Source organism: Emydura macquarii, unplaced genomic scaffold, assembly GCF_026122565.2.
Source record: "Emydura macquarii macquarii isolate MOO-44397 ecotype Brisbane River unplaced genomic scaffold, CSIRO-AGI_Emac_v2 contig_1451, whole genome shotgun sequence".
In the NCBI taxonomy this organism is placed as follows: Eukaryota; Metazoa; Chordata; order Testudines; family Chelidae; genus Emydura; species Emydura macquarii.
This window is the reverse complement of record NW_027131588.1, coordinates 1,304,793-1,322,269: the sequence shown is the minus strand read 5'-3', so window position 1 is coordinate 1,322,269 and position 17,477 is coordinate 1,304,793. Positions and strand designations below refer to the sequence as shown.

Sequence of the window (17,477 nt, the reverse complement as noted above, 5' to 3'; positions counted from 1 at the left end):
TGAGTAGCTCCTTGCCCTTATGTACTAAAATACCTAATTAGCACATTAAAGACAAGTTAATTTTGACAAATAAATGTAATATAGCCCTGCATTTTTTAAGTAGGTATCCACCTAATTTTGTCCAAGGTAAAGTCTTTCAAATGAGTGTACTGTTTTCAGAGGATTGTTTCACATTACACCCAGTGTGTTTCTACTTTCTGCAACTCTAACCTACGAACCACCACTGCCACACACCACACAATCTTCAATGTCTAATGCTGGCAGTGAATGGGTTGCAGATGAAGGCCTATCCTTTTTTCAGTGTGAAAAAATCCCTCCAATACATATTCAAAAATCTCTCAAAGGAGATTGAAAACATTAAAAGCTTCCTTATCCTTTCCCTCCCTCAACCTTGAAAACAACTCAGAATCTCTTTCCTTAGACGACTGATAGCACTGAAGAGAAAAAGATGATGATAAAGGTCTGTAACACTACCAGTGTGAAGTATTCTACAATTCCTGTACTTACCTTCCCTCCTCCCCCCCAATTTTCCTTTTCCACTGCATTTACTATGGAATCTTTCTTCCTGCAATCATATGGAAAGCTGCTATATGGTGTACTGTGCTAGCTATGGCCTATACGCACCCCATCGGCAACTAGCTTTAGGTCACTGTATGCCTGATTAGGATCCCTCTTCTTCCACAGGCTGGCAAAATCCTGAGGTCTTCCTGAGGTCTTTCCCTATCTCAGAGAAAAGCCAAGTGCAGTGGATGTCAAAGTTGCTTCTTCAGTTTAAAGAAGTACATTAGATAGAGAGATGCCTGGCAATATTCCTTGCAGTTGGATCCAAAATAAAAATGTTTGAGACTTAGTGATATTTATTAATTGTAACTATATTTCTTTCCTGCTAGTGTAAATATATAATAATTAACTCCCTTTTCTAGTTTTTGTTTCATACTTATTTATTCTCAAGGACTCTGACCATACAATATGCTGGGGGAGACAAGATAGGTGAGGTAATATCTTTTTTCGGACCAATTTCTGTTGGTGGAAGGTACAAGCTTTAGAGCTTATACAGCCCTCTTCTTCAGTCTGGGGAAGGAAATCAGAGTGTCTGGGCTAAATACAAATTGGGATAAGCATATGGGTTAACTCATGTTGTAGGAGGCCACTTGAAATGGAGCACGCAATAAGGGTTCGACTGTTAAGAAAAAGGAGTTTGAAGTGGGCCATTAAGGGTCAGCATGCAGATGTGTGTTACAAATTGTTGTAATGAGCCATGAAACCAGTGTCCCTGTTGAGTCCATGATTTTTAGTATCTAGCAGTGTTATGAATTTAAGTCCCTAGGCTTGCCTTTTGAAAGTGGTGTGCAGGTTTCCTTTCAGGACAAGTACTGAAAGATCAGATATGGACACTGATTTCATGGCTCATTACAAGAATTTGAAAGACCAACAAATTGCTTTTGAGTTCATTTGCATAATAAGGACCATTTAATAGTAACCTGGATGGCAAGAACTGAAACAGGAACCTGGATATTCCACAAACAGGAATAGAAAGGCCAGCTTCATATTCTGTACAAACTCAATTTCTGAGTTATGACATATTAATGTCCTGTACTTTAAAGGCTCTCAAACAGATGGTATCCTAGATTTTTTTTGTGCTGATCATGAGAAGAGTCCCCATACAATTGCCAGCATGTTGTATGCTCAGAGCCCCTGGAACCATATAGACAAACAGCAAAGTGTGAATGTATACACCTGGAAATGCTTGAGCTCTTACGCACTAATGGATCCTTAGAATGATTTTAATAAAGGATTCTGGACATTTAATCCAAAATTTTCAAACTCGGGTGCCAAAAGTTAGCCGTCTAGATCCATAATTATGCTGTTAAATAAGTGGCTTGATTTCAAATGTGCAAAGCCCCTCTTTCTGCTCCCCCTCCCCCCCACCGGTGCACACTACACTGAAGACAACAGGATCTGTGGGTGCTCAGCACCTTATAAAATTTGGCCCCTTATGTAGTGCCTAACTTTAGGCTCCCACATTTGAAAAATCTGAAAGTATAGGAGTGATAATTATCTATTACTTACACAGTATTAGGAGTGTGCTAGTTGCCATAAGCACCCAGTTGTGGTATTTTGACAATGAGTGTGGCTATAAAAATGTTGGTAGGATGTGTCTATATAGGAAAAAGCTATCCCCAGTGATATGAAGAACACCAACAAATGGCATTTTAGTTTGATATTTATTGATTTTCAAGTTTCACCAAAAGTTTTAAAAATTAATTCCCGAATTTCTACAGAGGAAACCTGATGATCTTCTACACAGGAAACTGATGACGGGATGAATCACTTGATGATTACCTGTTCTGTTAATTTCCTCTGAAGCACCTGGCATTGGCCAGTCAGAAGACAGGATACTGGGCTAGATGGACCATTGGTCTGACCCAGTATGGCCATTCTTATGTTTCATAAATGTATTTTTAGTTGTCCTTTACACTCTACATGGTCCAGTAATTATCACTAGAATCATTCATTAAATTTTGAAAGTAGACAAATAATAAATAATAATAGCATTTGTTCATTCCAATTCAAATAATGAAAAATATCTTCCTGCGCTCTCTTTGATTAAATCAGTCCTATGTTTATAAACCCATCTGTACCACCAGTGCTTTGACTGAGGGCCAAATTATCCTTTGAAATCCTAATAGAGCATCCATGATCACATAAAGCAACATTTTCTTTCTGGTAAAAGTCATACTTCTGTAAATCAGCTGAGTAGTAAAGGAAAAGCCATCCCAGATCAGATCAGTAACCCATCTAGTCCAGTATTCTGTCTTTGACAATTGTAAATGGTACTGGTAATCCTTCAAAAAAAAAAAAAAACAGCAAAAATCTCCAGTAATGGAGTTAACCATTGGCTTAATGGTTGGCTTAGTCCTGCTTTATGAGGATTTCTATCCCATCTCATTTTTTTAAATATCTGATATAACTGTGGATATTTCTATTTTCATAATGCATAATCATCCTGGATTTATTTACTCTTCAGATCTGTGTCCCCTTTGCCTTAATATATTCTGGGAGGTAGTTCACACATAATGTAACAAAGTATTTGTTTCCTTTTCTTTTAAAAGTTCTTCCCTTTTAATTTGAGTTTCCATTTGTTCATGTATTTTAAGAAAAGGTAAATAGGGAGCAACTAATTGACCTTCTTTGAAGTCTTACATTATTATTTTACACATTTCTACCATATTCTCTCTTATTCATCTCTTGTCTAAATGAAACAGTCCTAATCTTCTTAAACTCTTCTCTCATGGGAGATAGTTGGATTTCCCCCTCCATATTACTAATAATTGTTGTTGCCCTTCTCTCTGGCACTCTTTCTATCATCCACTTTTGAATAGCCTTAGTAAAAAGCATATGCCTTTCTCTTTGAGAGGCTTTCTATAAGAGGGGAAGACTGCAGAAATGGTTCCAGGGTTTGGCCAGGTTTTCTGCTGATTTGACCTATAGGGGTATGGAAGAATGTCTTGGCTTCTGCTTACAAATCATTTCTGCTGAATAGGTCTGCTAGGATATTAATGATCTTTCAGTGAGTTAAATGATCTGAACCTTATTAAAATGTAATAATTTAATTGTTTCTTTAAACAAAAACAATGTATTTGCTACATGTTATATCAGTTCATCAATGTATTTTAGTGTTGATAATTATTGTCATATATTTATTATCATGTTCTACGAGTCCTTGTAATTTCCTTTGACTTATGCTGTAGTTTGATATATTATTTGATCAGCATTCTCAATGAGTCATTTTGTCCATATGTATTTAGTTAATTGGTTACTTTTTTCCTGCCCATGTTTATATATAATATACTATTTAAGGGAAAGGAAGTCTGACTGCTTGCAGCTGAGTGTGGTAAAAGAGCAAATTAGGTTCTATTAGAGCCAACAGCTGTCCATAATGAATTCTGAACTAAAATTACTAGTGAAGAAAAGAATCTAGCCATCTGCAGGAAATGTGAAAATATTTTTATAACCCAATAGCTGAGATTTGGATAAGGGTACCACTGAGATTTTCCAGCTGTACCTACAGTGTATTCCCAAATATCCATGGAGACACAGTACACTGGAACACATTGCATCAACTTGGCTACACAACATCTTTGGCTGCACTTGCACAGGCTGTATTTTGATCTAAAGTAATCACCATGAAAGCCCTCTTTTTCAAATCGTTTTCCTGTGCCTCTAGAAGTAAAATGCAGCTTTAAAAATAGTTCTGTTATCTTTGTATGGAGGCTTTCCAATCAGTGTTTCATTTCTTGCATACTTTTCTTTCCTTTTTTTTTATTTTTATAAATACTTCAGGGTCCTGTTACTTGGAATCATATTTTGTCTGATTGTTCCTTCCAGCTGAATCTTGCTCTGTGTGGTGTTTTGGCGCCTGATTTTTTATTAAAGTGGTATTCTAGTTCTTTTTATGGTTTGTCCTGACACTGATAAAATATTGCTACCAAAAAATCCTTGTTTTTCTGAAGGTAATTTGCCCCATATAATCATTCATACAGTTTCAGGTCCTATGGAGAGAGAGAAATTAAAGTGCAACCAGTAGATGATCCACCACAGTTAAGAAATGAAAAATGTTTAGAATTATGAAACATGGTGGACCTTAGTCTCCACTGTGTCATATCAGTCTTATATTAGTGTAACTGTGCTGAAATAAAAAACTGGTGTAATGGAGAGAACCAGGCCCTGTGGGGCAAATTCTATCATAGAATCATAGAATCATAGAATATTAGAGTTGGAAGGGACCTCAGGAGGTCATCTAATCCAACCCCCTGCTCAAAGCAGGACTAACCTCAGCTATATCATCCCAACCAGGGCTTTGTCAAGCTGCAGCTTAAAAACCTCTAAGGATGGAAATTCCACCACCTCCCTAGGTAACCGATTCCAGTGCTTCACCACCCTCCTAGTAAAAAACTTTTTCCTAATGTCCAACCTAGACCTCCCGCCCTGCAACTTGAGACCGTTGCTCCTTGTTCTGTCATCTGCCACCACCGAGAACAGCCTAGCCCCCTCCTCCCTGGAACCCCCTTTCAGGTAGTTAAAGGCCACTATCAAATTCCCCCTCACTCTTCTCTTTTGCAGACTAAACAAGCCCAGTTCCCTGAGCCTCTCCTCATAAGTCCTGTGCTCCAGCCCCCTAATCATTTTGGTTGCCCTCCGCTGCACTCTCTCCAACTTGTCCACATCCTTTTTGTAGTGGGGGGCCCAAAACTGGACACAATATTCTAAATGTGGCCTCACCAATGCCGAATAGAGGGGAATAATCACTTCCCGTGACCTGCTGGCACTGCCCCTCCTAATGCAGCCCAATATGCCATTAGCCTGCTTGACAACCAGGGCACACTGTTGACTCATATCCAGCTTTTTATCCACCGTTACCCCCAGATCCTTTTCTGCAGAGCTGCTGCCCAGCTCGTCGGTCCCCAGTCTATAGCTGTGCATGGGATTCTTCCTTCCTAAGTGGAGGACTCTGCACTTGTCCTTGTTGAACCTCATTAGATTTCTTTTGGCCCAATCCTCCAGTTTGTTTAGGTCAGTCTGTATCCTATCCCTACCCTCCAGGGTATCTACCACTCCCCCCAGCTTAGTGTCGTCCGCAAACTTGCTGAGGGTGCAATCTACCCCATCCTCCAGATCATTAATAAAGATGTTGAACAAAACAGGTCCCAGGACCGACCCCTGGGGAACTCCGCTTGTGACCGGTTGCCAGCTAGACATGGAGCCATTGATCACTACTCGTTGAGCCCTATGCTCTAGCCAATTCTCTATCCATTTTATAGTCCATTCATCCAACCCATACTTCTTCAACTTGCTGATAAGAATACTGTGTGAGACAGTATCAAAAGCTTTGCTAAAGTCAAATCATTAGCAGATTATCCACAAGGGCATCTAACAAGATATTTATTCCTTTCACTTTTTCAGCATTGTGGCTAAGAAAATACACGAACATGGCATGCTACTATCAAATGATAATGGTTCATCAAGGAAGTTGTGTGTTTTGCATATATTCTGTGTCTTATTTTATCTATCCAGTAGTCATAGAATCATAGAACATTAAAGCTGGAAGGGACCTCAGGATGTCATCTAGTCCAACCCCCTGCTCAAGGTAGGACTAATCTCAGCTAAATCGTCCCAGCCAGGGCTTTGTCAAGCCGCAGCTTAAAAACCTCTAAAGATGAAGATTCCACCACCTCCCTCAGTAACCCATTCCAGTGCTTCACCACCCTCCTAGTGAATTTTTTTCCCTAATATCCAACCTAGACCTCCCCCACTGCAACTTGAGACCATTGCTCCTTCTTCTGTCATCTACTACCTTTGAGAAGAGCCTAGCTCCATCCTCCCAGGAACCCCTTTTCAGGTAGTTAAAGGCTGCTATCAAAGCCCCCTCCATTCTTCTCTTTTGCAGACTAAACAAGCCTAGTATCATCATTGTATCAGAGCAGATACAATTTTCATCCAAATCTCAGCCTGCAAGACTGTATTTTTCTCTTCCTTTGAAATACTGTTAGGATTGTTGTGTATCAGTCATTCAACCTGTGTTATTAACAAAGGGTAAAGAGTGAGAGGGTATATATCTACATTTTGAGCAAGAGGTGTGATTTTTAGTTCAAGGAGACATACCCATTCTAGCTCTAATTGAGCTTAGCATGCTAAAAATAGAGTTCAGCTGCATCAGTTTAGCCACGCCAAATGCGTGCCTTGGATGGGTACGTATTCGAGGTGTTTAGCAGCTCACATTGGCACAGCTAAACTATTTTTAGCATGCTAGCTTGATTGGAGCTAGCACAAGTATGTCGGCTCGTGCTGGAAATCACACACCCCCATTCGAAGTGCAGCATATTTTAAGGTGGGCTGAGTCCGAGTCATTTAGGACTTTGAAAAAGACCAGGAGTTTGAATGGTATCCAGTACTGAACAGAATGCTGATGCACCATGGGGAGCCCTAGAGAAATGTATTCTCATCTTGTGTTGCTTACACATGCACAAGGAGAATCACTTTGACTGGTTCTTGAAAACACATCCCTCTTTTCACCCATGTGCTGGTTTCCCACAGAGACAGGAATAGCTGGGTGATAGCCATTCCTGCATTTGATATGGAAAAGATGCAGTGCTGTGTGTGTGTGTGTGCATGTTACTGTCACCAAAGTCCACAATGAAATCCAGTGATGGGCAGAAGTTTCAAAAAGGGACTGGAGACATTCTGGAAAATATTCTGCTGTCTCTGAAGTGCACAAGCAAAATAGAGCAATTGCTATCAGACTCCAACAGCATATGTTGTATTCACTCACTTTTCCCCACTGTCCTAACCTTCACTTTTATTTATTGAGAATTGGCTCACCATGCATTTCTCTCGTAACTTACTCACAAAAGGTCATTATCTGAATTTTACTATAGCTCCTCATGAGTAGATTTGTATACAATTGAAAGAAACTAATCATATTAAGATACATTTTCAGAATTATTCTACAGGTCAGATTCCTTTTCAAAGCTCAGTATCAATGAACTCAGATCTTTACTTCATTCTTCATTGGAATGCATAATCAAAATAATGCTTTGGGGATGTATCATATAAACATATAATGTAAAATATATGCTGAAACTCACCAAACCTTATGGGGAAAATAGTATTTTTTTAAAAAATACTGTTCCTTTTATTTGATACTGCCTACAGAACCCAGCACAAATGAATACATATTATTGTATTTAAATGTATTGGAAGCTGAGAGGAGGGCATTTATGGACTATGTCTATTTGAAGATATAAGTTCACACATAGATCCCTATTGTACAAATAAAACATTGTTTCTGCTTAGATTGCTAGAGAAACTTCACTTGTCCTAGTTTCTACTCTTTCTTTTGCTGAATAATTGAGGGAGTCATGTAATGCTTTGATTCACTTTATAAACTGCCTTTATAAAATCCTCTACAAAAACTGTGATTAATTAAAAACACATACAGGAATGATTTTTAAAAGCAACAATCAGCTTTCTGAAGAAAAGAGAGGTAAGAAAACGAGAGGCATGAAACTGGAGTTGATAGACTTTTGTTCTGCGATACTCTGCAATATCTTTCACTCTATATCATTTTCCTAGCACGCTCAGCAAAAGCTCTTTCTTCCTCTAAGGCTCATGTTTGTAGGAAGGAAGTACGAATAAGTAATCATACAATATTCATCCAAATCTGCAATCACAAAAGAATAAGGAATCCTTCCAAATCTACATTCATGCATGAATAAAGCAATCATACAAAATTCCTCCAAGTAATCATACAGAAACCTTTGAGATCTGATTGCTATTCTAAACCTAACCAAAGGTAAACGGATGCCACATTATTAAAGTTTGCTCATTAGGATAATCTGTGGCTCTGATACTTATTGTTTCATATAGTCTCCTTCAATCCATTATTTTAATGAAATGCTTACTAGTTGTCTTTGCTTCCATATTAGAAGAGTATTTGAATAATAAGTCTTCCTCCATTGATAACCTGCAAATAGTCTCTAATGATGATCAGCTATTGGCTAGGTTTTGGGGGAGTTATTTTCCCCTTACACTATGTAGCTCTGCTACTCAATTCCTTCATTCCTTAGAAGCCTTACAGGAATGAATCTGTAGTTCTGCAGGGGTTAGGAGCTCTGTAGAGTTTAAACTAAAATTCCTACCATGTCAAAGGAGTTTGATTTGGTGATTTTATTTTGTGTAATTTTATTTTCATTGAAGGAAATACCAAAAGTAAAAATATATTCTATTGCACTAGTTATATTTTGAACCACAAGTTTTTGAATTTCTGTTGCATACTACTTATTCTATGCATTGATCTAGTACTGGAAATTCATCACTTTTAATATAATAAATTAATATTTAAACAGTTATGTCCTTGAGCAGGCCTTCTCGAGACATTCAACATTATAAGAAAAAAAAATAAAAAAAAATTCTTTATGATTTACACTTTAAAAAAAAATCCGATGAGGCAAATTCTTCTCTTTGAGATGTTCAGAACTGAATGGGGAGCTCCTGTGGAATGTACCAAACTCCCCAGGAATACAGGTCACCTCTTGAATGTTTTTGCACTTCTGCAAGATCTTTACTTCAATGATCCGTGCTTATATGTGTGGGATAAATATGTTTAAAGACTCTCACAATGGAATTTCAAGAGCACAGAGACTCTTGTAAAGACTGAAATAGAAATCTTCAGAAAGCTCACATAAGGGAAGGAGGTCCAAAGTTAGCTTTGGATTTGAGAGTCTCTTGTGCTCTATCCTGATGCCTGTGAAAAGTTCCTAGGATCAGTAGGCTAGGCTTTGCCAACCGTATTTTGCGTACAAAAAGATCTTTACGTGTTCTGTGCTTTCCTTTATGTGTCATTTTTCCTATCCAGCTTAAGAAGTCACACAGTCCTCCACAGGCAAATGATGAAGATTGTTTTCAGTATAAAATAGAGGTGAAAAAACAGGTAGTCCAGTGAACAACAAAACATAAAAATTCCATATCATATTCCACACATGAGGCTGGTATTGTGCCATTATCAAAAGGAGGAAAAAGGGCAGTCAACCTTATCACAATGAGTTTTATGTACTTTCAGTTCATAAACACTAGTCTCATTTTATCTGAAACTGTAATATTCAATCAAATTATCCCCTGATATATGTCAAAATGGCATAAATGATTTTTGGTCCATATTTTACTATCTTTGTTTCCAATTAAATGATCTGTGAAATTTAGTAATTATATTGTCTTCCTGTGCCAGATCACTTAAGTATCAATAAGGGGTCAGCATTTAAACAACAACAAATTAATCATAAAACCCAACTTGTTACAATGATTTTAGTGTGGAATGATCCCCTTATGTCTCTTAATTTTCCTTTTTTGTGCACTGTAACTGCATTGCATCACAGGACATTAAGCATGGTTCAACTCGTAGGACTGACTCAGTCATGTTTTTAGAAATTGAAAACAAATGTTTTAACTGGATGAATGATAAAATTGAAGCAATAACAGTTTCCTGGTAGGCATGCTTGTTTAATGGATTGCATCGTCTTTCAGCATGTAAACATTGGAGTGTCTATCACTAACTAAAATAAGATTTTTGGTTTCAACTCTTAAGTTTGGCAGTAATTTCATATGGTGCAAAAACATTTAAGGAAGTGATAACAAATGTTAAGAATTTATTTATGGAATGATGCTCATTAGCTGAATCATCATCCTTAGTGGAAAGTAACTAGGAGAGATTATTTTGCCTTTGGGGTCTGGCTGCAGACATAACGTCCCATCCTGTGAGGTGCTGAGTGCCTGTCCCTTATTTGAATAGGCCTCAGTAAGAGCTGAGGTTGCTTAGTACTTATAGCATTGGGTTCATAGATTATGTATTTGTTCTGTCTGGAAAAAATAAATACTCTCCCCTTTCTTTCTTGCTTAGAGATTTCAAAATATAACAAATGGATTAAATTGTGGTGGCTTCAGCCTGCAACTGATGTTTTCATACTGTATTCTAAGACATGAAAGAATCAGCTTTGGTATTTGGCAACCAGGACAAGGAAAAGCAGATCAAATAGAGGTGGTTTATCAGTTGTGCTGTTCTTATCGTGTTTTTGGTTGAAGGCTGTTGAAATGATAAAAACAAAAAGCACAAATAGGGTTCTGTCATTATCACCATGATGTGGAGCTTAGTTCTTCAGGATCAAAGAGAAATGCATTTTCTTTTGGAATTCTAATCCTTCAGCTTGAGGCATGCAATGCACTTTGATACTGCTGGGTTAAAAAAAATGTAATAAGTGAAATAAAGGTTGGTAAGGAAACTTGGTGATTCAACCAAAAATATAGCTCCCACAATACACACAAACATTGATTCCCAGAGTTCAAATTCTTAATGATCAAATAACAATGACTAATGTCACTTCGGGGTAATTATGGTAAACTTAAATGTCAGCGGGCTGTGTCATATCTAGTTATAGAAAATCTTTTTGTCTTTGAAATCATTAAAAAGATACAATAGGTGTTTGTTTTCAGGGGGGTGTAGCTGAAGTAGAGTTTATTCCTGCCAAAGATATAGAATTAAGTTAATAGATACAAAAATATACTACATTTTTAAAATGACAGTTTCAAATAGCAGCATTGATATAGGCCATTTTCAAAAAAAGAGTAAATTATAATTGAATGTATTCGTGTATCCTGGGTTTCAGCCTCAAGCATGGTATCAGGAAACCATCTTGCAAATATGAATCCTTGGGAAAATCACAGATCATGTTACCTGAAGATGAAATGGAATATAGTCTCTAACCATCAGTTCTTTTCCCTCTACAAGGGAGAGTGCAACTTAAGTAGATATCTTAAATTCAGAGAATACATGAAAATGGTTTTTTTACTTCTAAGTCTCTTTTTAATTTTGTGGTTTTGGTTTTCCATGATTACTGTATTTGTTTCAGCAGATTGTAACATAGTCTACATCCCTTTTTAGGAAGAAATAGACAGACTTGTACATAATAGTATATAATAATCCTGTTTACACAATGTTGTTTTAATTGTTTTCCTGTGTTTCTGTTTCCAAGGGCTCGTATCTCAACTAGAGAGTTACTCATACTTTAAAATCAGATTCAGATTTCTAACATGTCAAAAGTCAGGCATGTTCAGAATAAAAGTTTAGATTTGGCCCATTATCAATAAAAGGGGAATATTTGCAAGATTCAGATCTGGACCTGGGCTCAGATTTTAAACATTCCAGAAGTTAGAGATGTGTAAGATCTAGTATTTTGATTTGGGTTCCCCTCTTAACCCATCTGGGATTTGATTCTGAATGATGAAGCTTAAAATTGTTAAATGGTCACTTATCACTCAGGGCTTTGTGCGCTATCTGTGTTTTCTGTGGCCAACCTCTTTGAATCAGGAGGGCCTTGATATCATGACCCAAGAACCTGTTTTGCAAATATTGTTGAACACAACTCTATGATTTATTGATTTCCACAGGGACTAATCAGCACATCTTTAATGTTGAGGGTGTATACTCACACAACAGTGTTTGTTGTAAGTGGAGGATTGACAGAACTCTGAGTATCTCTACCTTGTGAGCTTCTGCCATTGTTTAGGCATTTGATATCCCTCTGAGTTACATCTGTGAGGATCAGTCTAGGGTGTGTGAAAACACATGGTGCCTGAAGTGTGGACAAGCACTATGGGACACTGAAGTACTGTACGAGAAAAGGGGAAGGAGAGGAACAAAGTTTCTGAGTGCTGTACAGCACAAGGCACTCTAACAGAGTTCAGAACATAGGCACGAGAGAGGGAGTGGACTTGGAACATCTTGATGCAGATGGAGGATTTGACACCTTGAAGAGGATAAATGCCTCATCACCTTGAGTTTTAGATATATCAGGGCCTCAAAGCAGATGGATATGTTGGAGCCTCATTATAGTTCAGCCCATTTGTGCCTTTGAATACTCTGAACAGCTTGAGGTAAATAAATAGTGGAAAATGTCAGCAACTTAGTAAAGCCAAGTACTTCATTGTGGATGGATCTGGATGCATGGTGCCTCGATATTAACTGATGTGTCAGCCAGTCAGTTCTTATAGTTAGGAACATTCGCATATTGATAAATTTCAATGCCGCCACATCACATGAATGAATCAGAGCCTTGGAAAAGTTTGTGGCCTTTTGCAACTGGACCAGGAAGTACCTTCTACAGTGTAGTGTTTTGGTGACTATTCCTTTCTGACATGGGTTTTACCATAAGCAGCCATACTAATTGTGACCCATAGGTTAGATAACTGCAATAGTACTTTATATTCAGAGCTGCCCTTGAAAAAACATTTGCTGATGATAACACAACAGGTAAGCAGAGGAAGTTAAATATGCCTGCTCTGATTAAAAGTGCAGAGTGTTACGTGGGTGGTTGTTTGACCTCATAATGGTTAGTGGGTTGTTTAAGGTCTTCAAGTGCCAGGGCAACCTTGTATGTCTCATATGATAAGTGATCTGTCATCCAGCAGCACAGTGCTCACAAACACTATACTGGAGCATTAGTTCAATTCTGAGTGAGGGGGAAAAGAGCCAGACCTTGAATTGGTAAAAGCACTTTTACTATCTCACCATCCAAGTTCTAAATTGCTTAGCTTCTAAAATCTGACAGAATTGCAGCATGAGGACGTATACCATAGGTACCAACAGTTGAGTAATTGTGTTACTAGTTATTAGTACCATGAATTCTCTGACTATAAAATTCATTGTGCATTTATAGAAATTTGGATTACTCTACATAGCTTAGCTTTTTTACTAGTTATTTGCACAATCAAACAGGTGCAAGAAGAAGCCACAATCATAGGAACTATGATACAAATGCTAAATGTTTTGTAATGCACAATCACAGTCAGTCTCTGTAGATTCATGGAAGCCAAGAGTGGCCCCTAAATTAGAGAATAATGGTTTAAATCTTCATGTAAACTTCTCTGCTATGCCAGTGTGTGCCATTTTCTGTGATTTTCTTGCAAGTCAGCAGAAAAGAGCCTTGCCAAGACTAAAACAGCTCAAGTTTGCTGGAGTGCAAAACTCTTACTAAACCAAAGTGAATAAATTCCCATCAAGTTTGATTTGCATTCCCCTGGAGATACAAAGCAGAGTTATAAATGGTCTGCTAAGGATTTCCCTTGCATAGTGGTACAGAAGTGGCATACATCCAACATAGCCAGTCCTACCCCACAGCTCAGAGCATCTGGTGAAATGGTCATGTGGATGGCCTGGCTGGCTGAAGGGGTTGAGGCTAGTCCGAACTGCATCAAGATCCAACCCCAGGATCAGAGGCTGAGGGGCATAAAGTTGGACAGATCAAAGAGTTGGGCGCACCATGTATAGCATTCAGTTTTACTAATAAACATCTCTCTTCTTAATGAAATAGCATTTTTGGTGACTTGAAAATAATGCAGCATTATAAAATAAAGCCTGAATTCTTTGCATAATTGGACACTGCCCTTGAAAAACATATAACCTGTGATCATTGTCCCATTTGGGGAAGCGTAAAATTTCTAGAAGGTGTTGTTCTGCATGTTCTGCAAAATGATCAGTGCCTTCAGCTGCTTACCATGGGAGCTGAGGGGGCTCAGCTCACTCAACAGTAGGGCCCTTTTATAGTAACTGGTGTTAATATTAATACAGGAATGAACAGCCCGGAGTCAACTCCCATGTCTTAACCTTTGAAGTTCTCTGAAGTGGGTGCCATAAAAATATACAAATTGCATGAAATAAAACATCCCTTTCCTTCACTTTTTTGTTTCCTATATTTGGTTCTCTTTTAGTGCTGGAGTCGGCAGGACTGGCTGCTTCATTGTAATAGATGCCATGTTAGAGAGAATAAAGCATGAAAAGACTGTAGATATTTATGGCCACGTAACTCTAATGAGAGCCCAGAGGAATTACATGGTTCAAACAGAGGACCAATACATCTTTATCCATGATGCACTGCTGGAAGCAGTGACATGTGGAAATACTGAAGTGCCAGCCAGAAATCTGTATGCATATATTCAGAAACTGACACAGATAGAAACAGGAGAGAATGTCACAGGAATGGAACTGGAATTTAAGGTACTGTATCCAATGGGGAGATAAAATGCATTGGGGTAAATATTCTGTGGTGCTAAATCTTACACTAGTTGTTCCCAGGAACTTTAGGCTCTTTCTTGAGGTTAGAATTTCACAATTATGAGCTGGTAGTTTGGAAAGAAGTCTATATTTTTACAGCGTTTTTTAACCTTGATTAGTATCCACACAAGGATTTTCAAAGACTTTCTTTTGCCCTCCATATCTTTTATGTTAAAAAAGGTTGGTATTCATGTTCTTGACACCATTTAATATTTTTAATAAATATAAATGGGATGTTGAAGATGTAACGTGGTATTAAAAAGCAAATTGTAAACATCTAGTTTAGTTAGAATGTTGGAATATAACCATTTAAAAGTTAAATGATTTTTAATCAGTCAAAAGCAGAGATAATCAAATCAGAAATCAGACACTGAAATTGGTGGGTTTTGTCATACTTTTTTCTCAGTTTATTTTTCTCTGTTCAACAGCGTCTAGCTAGCTCTAAAGCTCATACTTCAAGATTCATCAGTGCCAATCTTCCATGTAATAAATTCAAAAATCGCCTTGTTAATATTATGCCATATGAATCAACGAGGGTATGTTTGCAGCCGATCCGAGGGGTAGAAGGCTCTGATTATATCAATGCCAGTTTTATTGATGGATACAGGTACTAAATGTTGGTGTGTTGTGATGTGAACTGTCTAAACCTTTACAAAGTTTACATATGCATTTATATAATTATAATAAATTGCAACAAAATTCAGGACAGCATTTTTTGTATACTTGACACCATTCCATGTTGGTTTTCATTTTTAATTAATGAATAATAGTCTCTGAACTGTGTTTTTGGGCAGAGAACTCTGTCTTAATAATCATGCCTAACTTCAAGCACAGGAGTACTCCTACTAAGTCAAAAGGATTGCTTATATGCTTCAGGTTAGTCTTATGCTTAAGCACATAGCTAAATTGGGACCTCAATTTCTTCCTAATTCTTCCATTAAGAGACTCTGGGAAAGAATAGACAGAGGGATTTATCCTCCTAAAAGAGCAGATATCCTGAGATCCATGTGGATCCTGTTGAACCCATTGAGGCCAGGACCATGCACCCCAGCAACCATTATGCAGTTTCCAAACCCCTCCCACTGCTACCTCCATTACAATGTTTCCTCAAGGGTCATATGCCATTGTCTGATTAATCCAGTGGCTTCATAGCACAAGCCATGAAGAGGATGCAGTAAATGCTAATGCTACTTGGGTAGTATTAACCTCCGCTCAGATATGTTTGACTGTCCACTGAGTCAATGTGCTACAGAGAGGGCTTCTTTTTATCTCCATCCTTAAATCATGGAGCTGGAGGGGTCCTTCTGAGAGCAGGGGCAAACAAAGGAAGCACGCCTCAGAATCATTGCTTCCTCTTCTGCACACCACTCCCCCACTGCAGATTCTGGCAGTTTGGCACCCTCCAACTATGGAAGGAAAAGAATGGCCATTTGTTAGGGCAGTATTAAGACCCCATGTGGCAGCCCACATTACTTTTAGGGTGTTTTTGAGCCTCTGCACCCATCCACTTTTGGAGGGATTGAGCTGTTGAATGAGTTAATAAAGAAGCTGCTTGGTGCTATAATTCATAAAACTAATAGATTGTACGACAGTCATTCCTGCAAAATGAAGCAGCACAACTAAGTGTTTCTTAAGTGCTTTTTATGACACACAAAATTGAGCTATTAGAGTTGCATTAAAATTTAAATAATAATGATAAAGACATACATCATAATATTAACAGAGCAATTTCCTTCACAAAGTTCTAAAAATAAAAAATGCCATTGTTTGATTAAACAATCTTAATAGGTTTTTAACATGCTTACCATTAATAATTTATACCTTTTCCTTACTTTTCCTATAACTGTGTCTCAATACAATGTTTACATATAAACAGAGAGTGTTTAAGTGTCATCACTTTGGGGTTTTTTACCGTTTTTTAATATAGGCAACAGAAAGCCTACATAGCTACGCAGGGACCTTTGGCAGAGACAACTGAAGATTTCTGGAGGCTGCTCTGGGAGCATAACTCCACAATCGTAGTTATGCTTACTAAACTGCGAGAAATGGGCAGAGTAAGTATTGCTTTAATATCCTTTAAACTTTGTTTCTTTAGGAGAATTCACACCTTACTGTAAAATCTCCAAAGAGTAAAGATCAGCGATACTAGGAAACCACCTTCTCTGTTTTCAAATAAAATACTAAATAGCACTATTGTAGATTTTAAGGTGTTGGAACTTATAATAAACTTATTATAATTAAGGACACGCCAGAGCTAGTGTCCCATCTGGTAACATAAGCTAGCTTCAGCTGCTTTCTTGCTTTGAAATTCAGACGTTGTAAAAACATTGCAGTCTCTTTAGCTGTGGTGATTTCTAATTTGGAGAGCCATGTATAAACTGGTGTTTGTGATTTTAAAGGAAAGCACAGTATTGTGTTTTAATGTTGTTGACTAATAATATTAAATAGTCATAGGAAAGGCTAACAGTCTTAATTGTTCCATTTCTGGATTTCCTTATGTCCCAACATTTCCTGTGTACTACTTATGCTGACCATTGCAGATTCAGCAGCTTGTTTACAGTGTTAAATCTCATTAAGCTTTTACATGGTGTAATAGAAGGAATGAACTAATTTATAGTAATGGTAGAATTGTACCAGTATAACCTTGGTGTATTGTGATATCAGAATCAGGCCCTACATTGGAAGACTAAATGGCTCAGGGTATTCATAATATACATAAAGAGCTAGATCCTCAGATGAGGCCAAGGAGTGCCTGACGCAAATGAAGGGAAGGAAAGTAAAGGTGGTTTTAAGATTTGGATACCCTTATGATCTGAAA

At 37.8% G+C, this 17,477-nt stretch overlaps 1 protein-coding gene across 3 annotated transcripts in view; it reads left to right on the top strand.

Annotated features, from left to right (window-relative positions):
* PTPRD (protein tyrosine phosphatase receptor type D) overlaps positions 1-17,477 on the top strand; it is a 1,886,025-nt gene that overhangs the window by 1,844,630 nt on the left and 23,918 nt on the right. For all 3 annotated transcript variants that reach the window (XM_067553085.1, XM_067553086.1, XM_067553087.1), the window contains 3 exons: positions 14,317-14,602; positions 15,088-15,266; positions 16,587-16,713. In XM_067553085.1, coding sequence (XP_067409186.1) covers positions 14,317-14,602; positions 15,088-15,266; positions 16,587-16,713 — 592 coding nt within the window. The remainder of the gene's footprint in view (positions 1-14,316; positions 14,603-15,087; positions 15,267-16,586; positions 16,714-17,477) is intronic.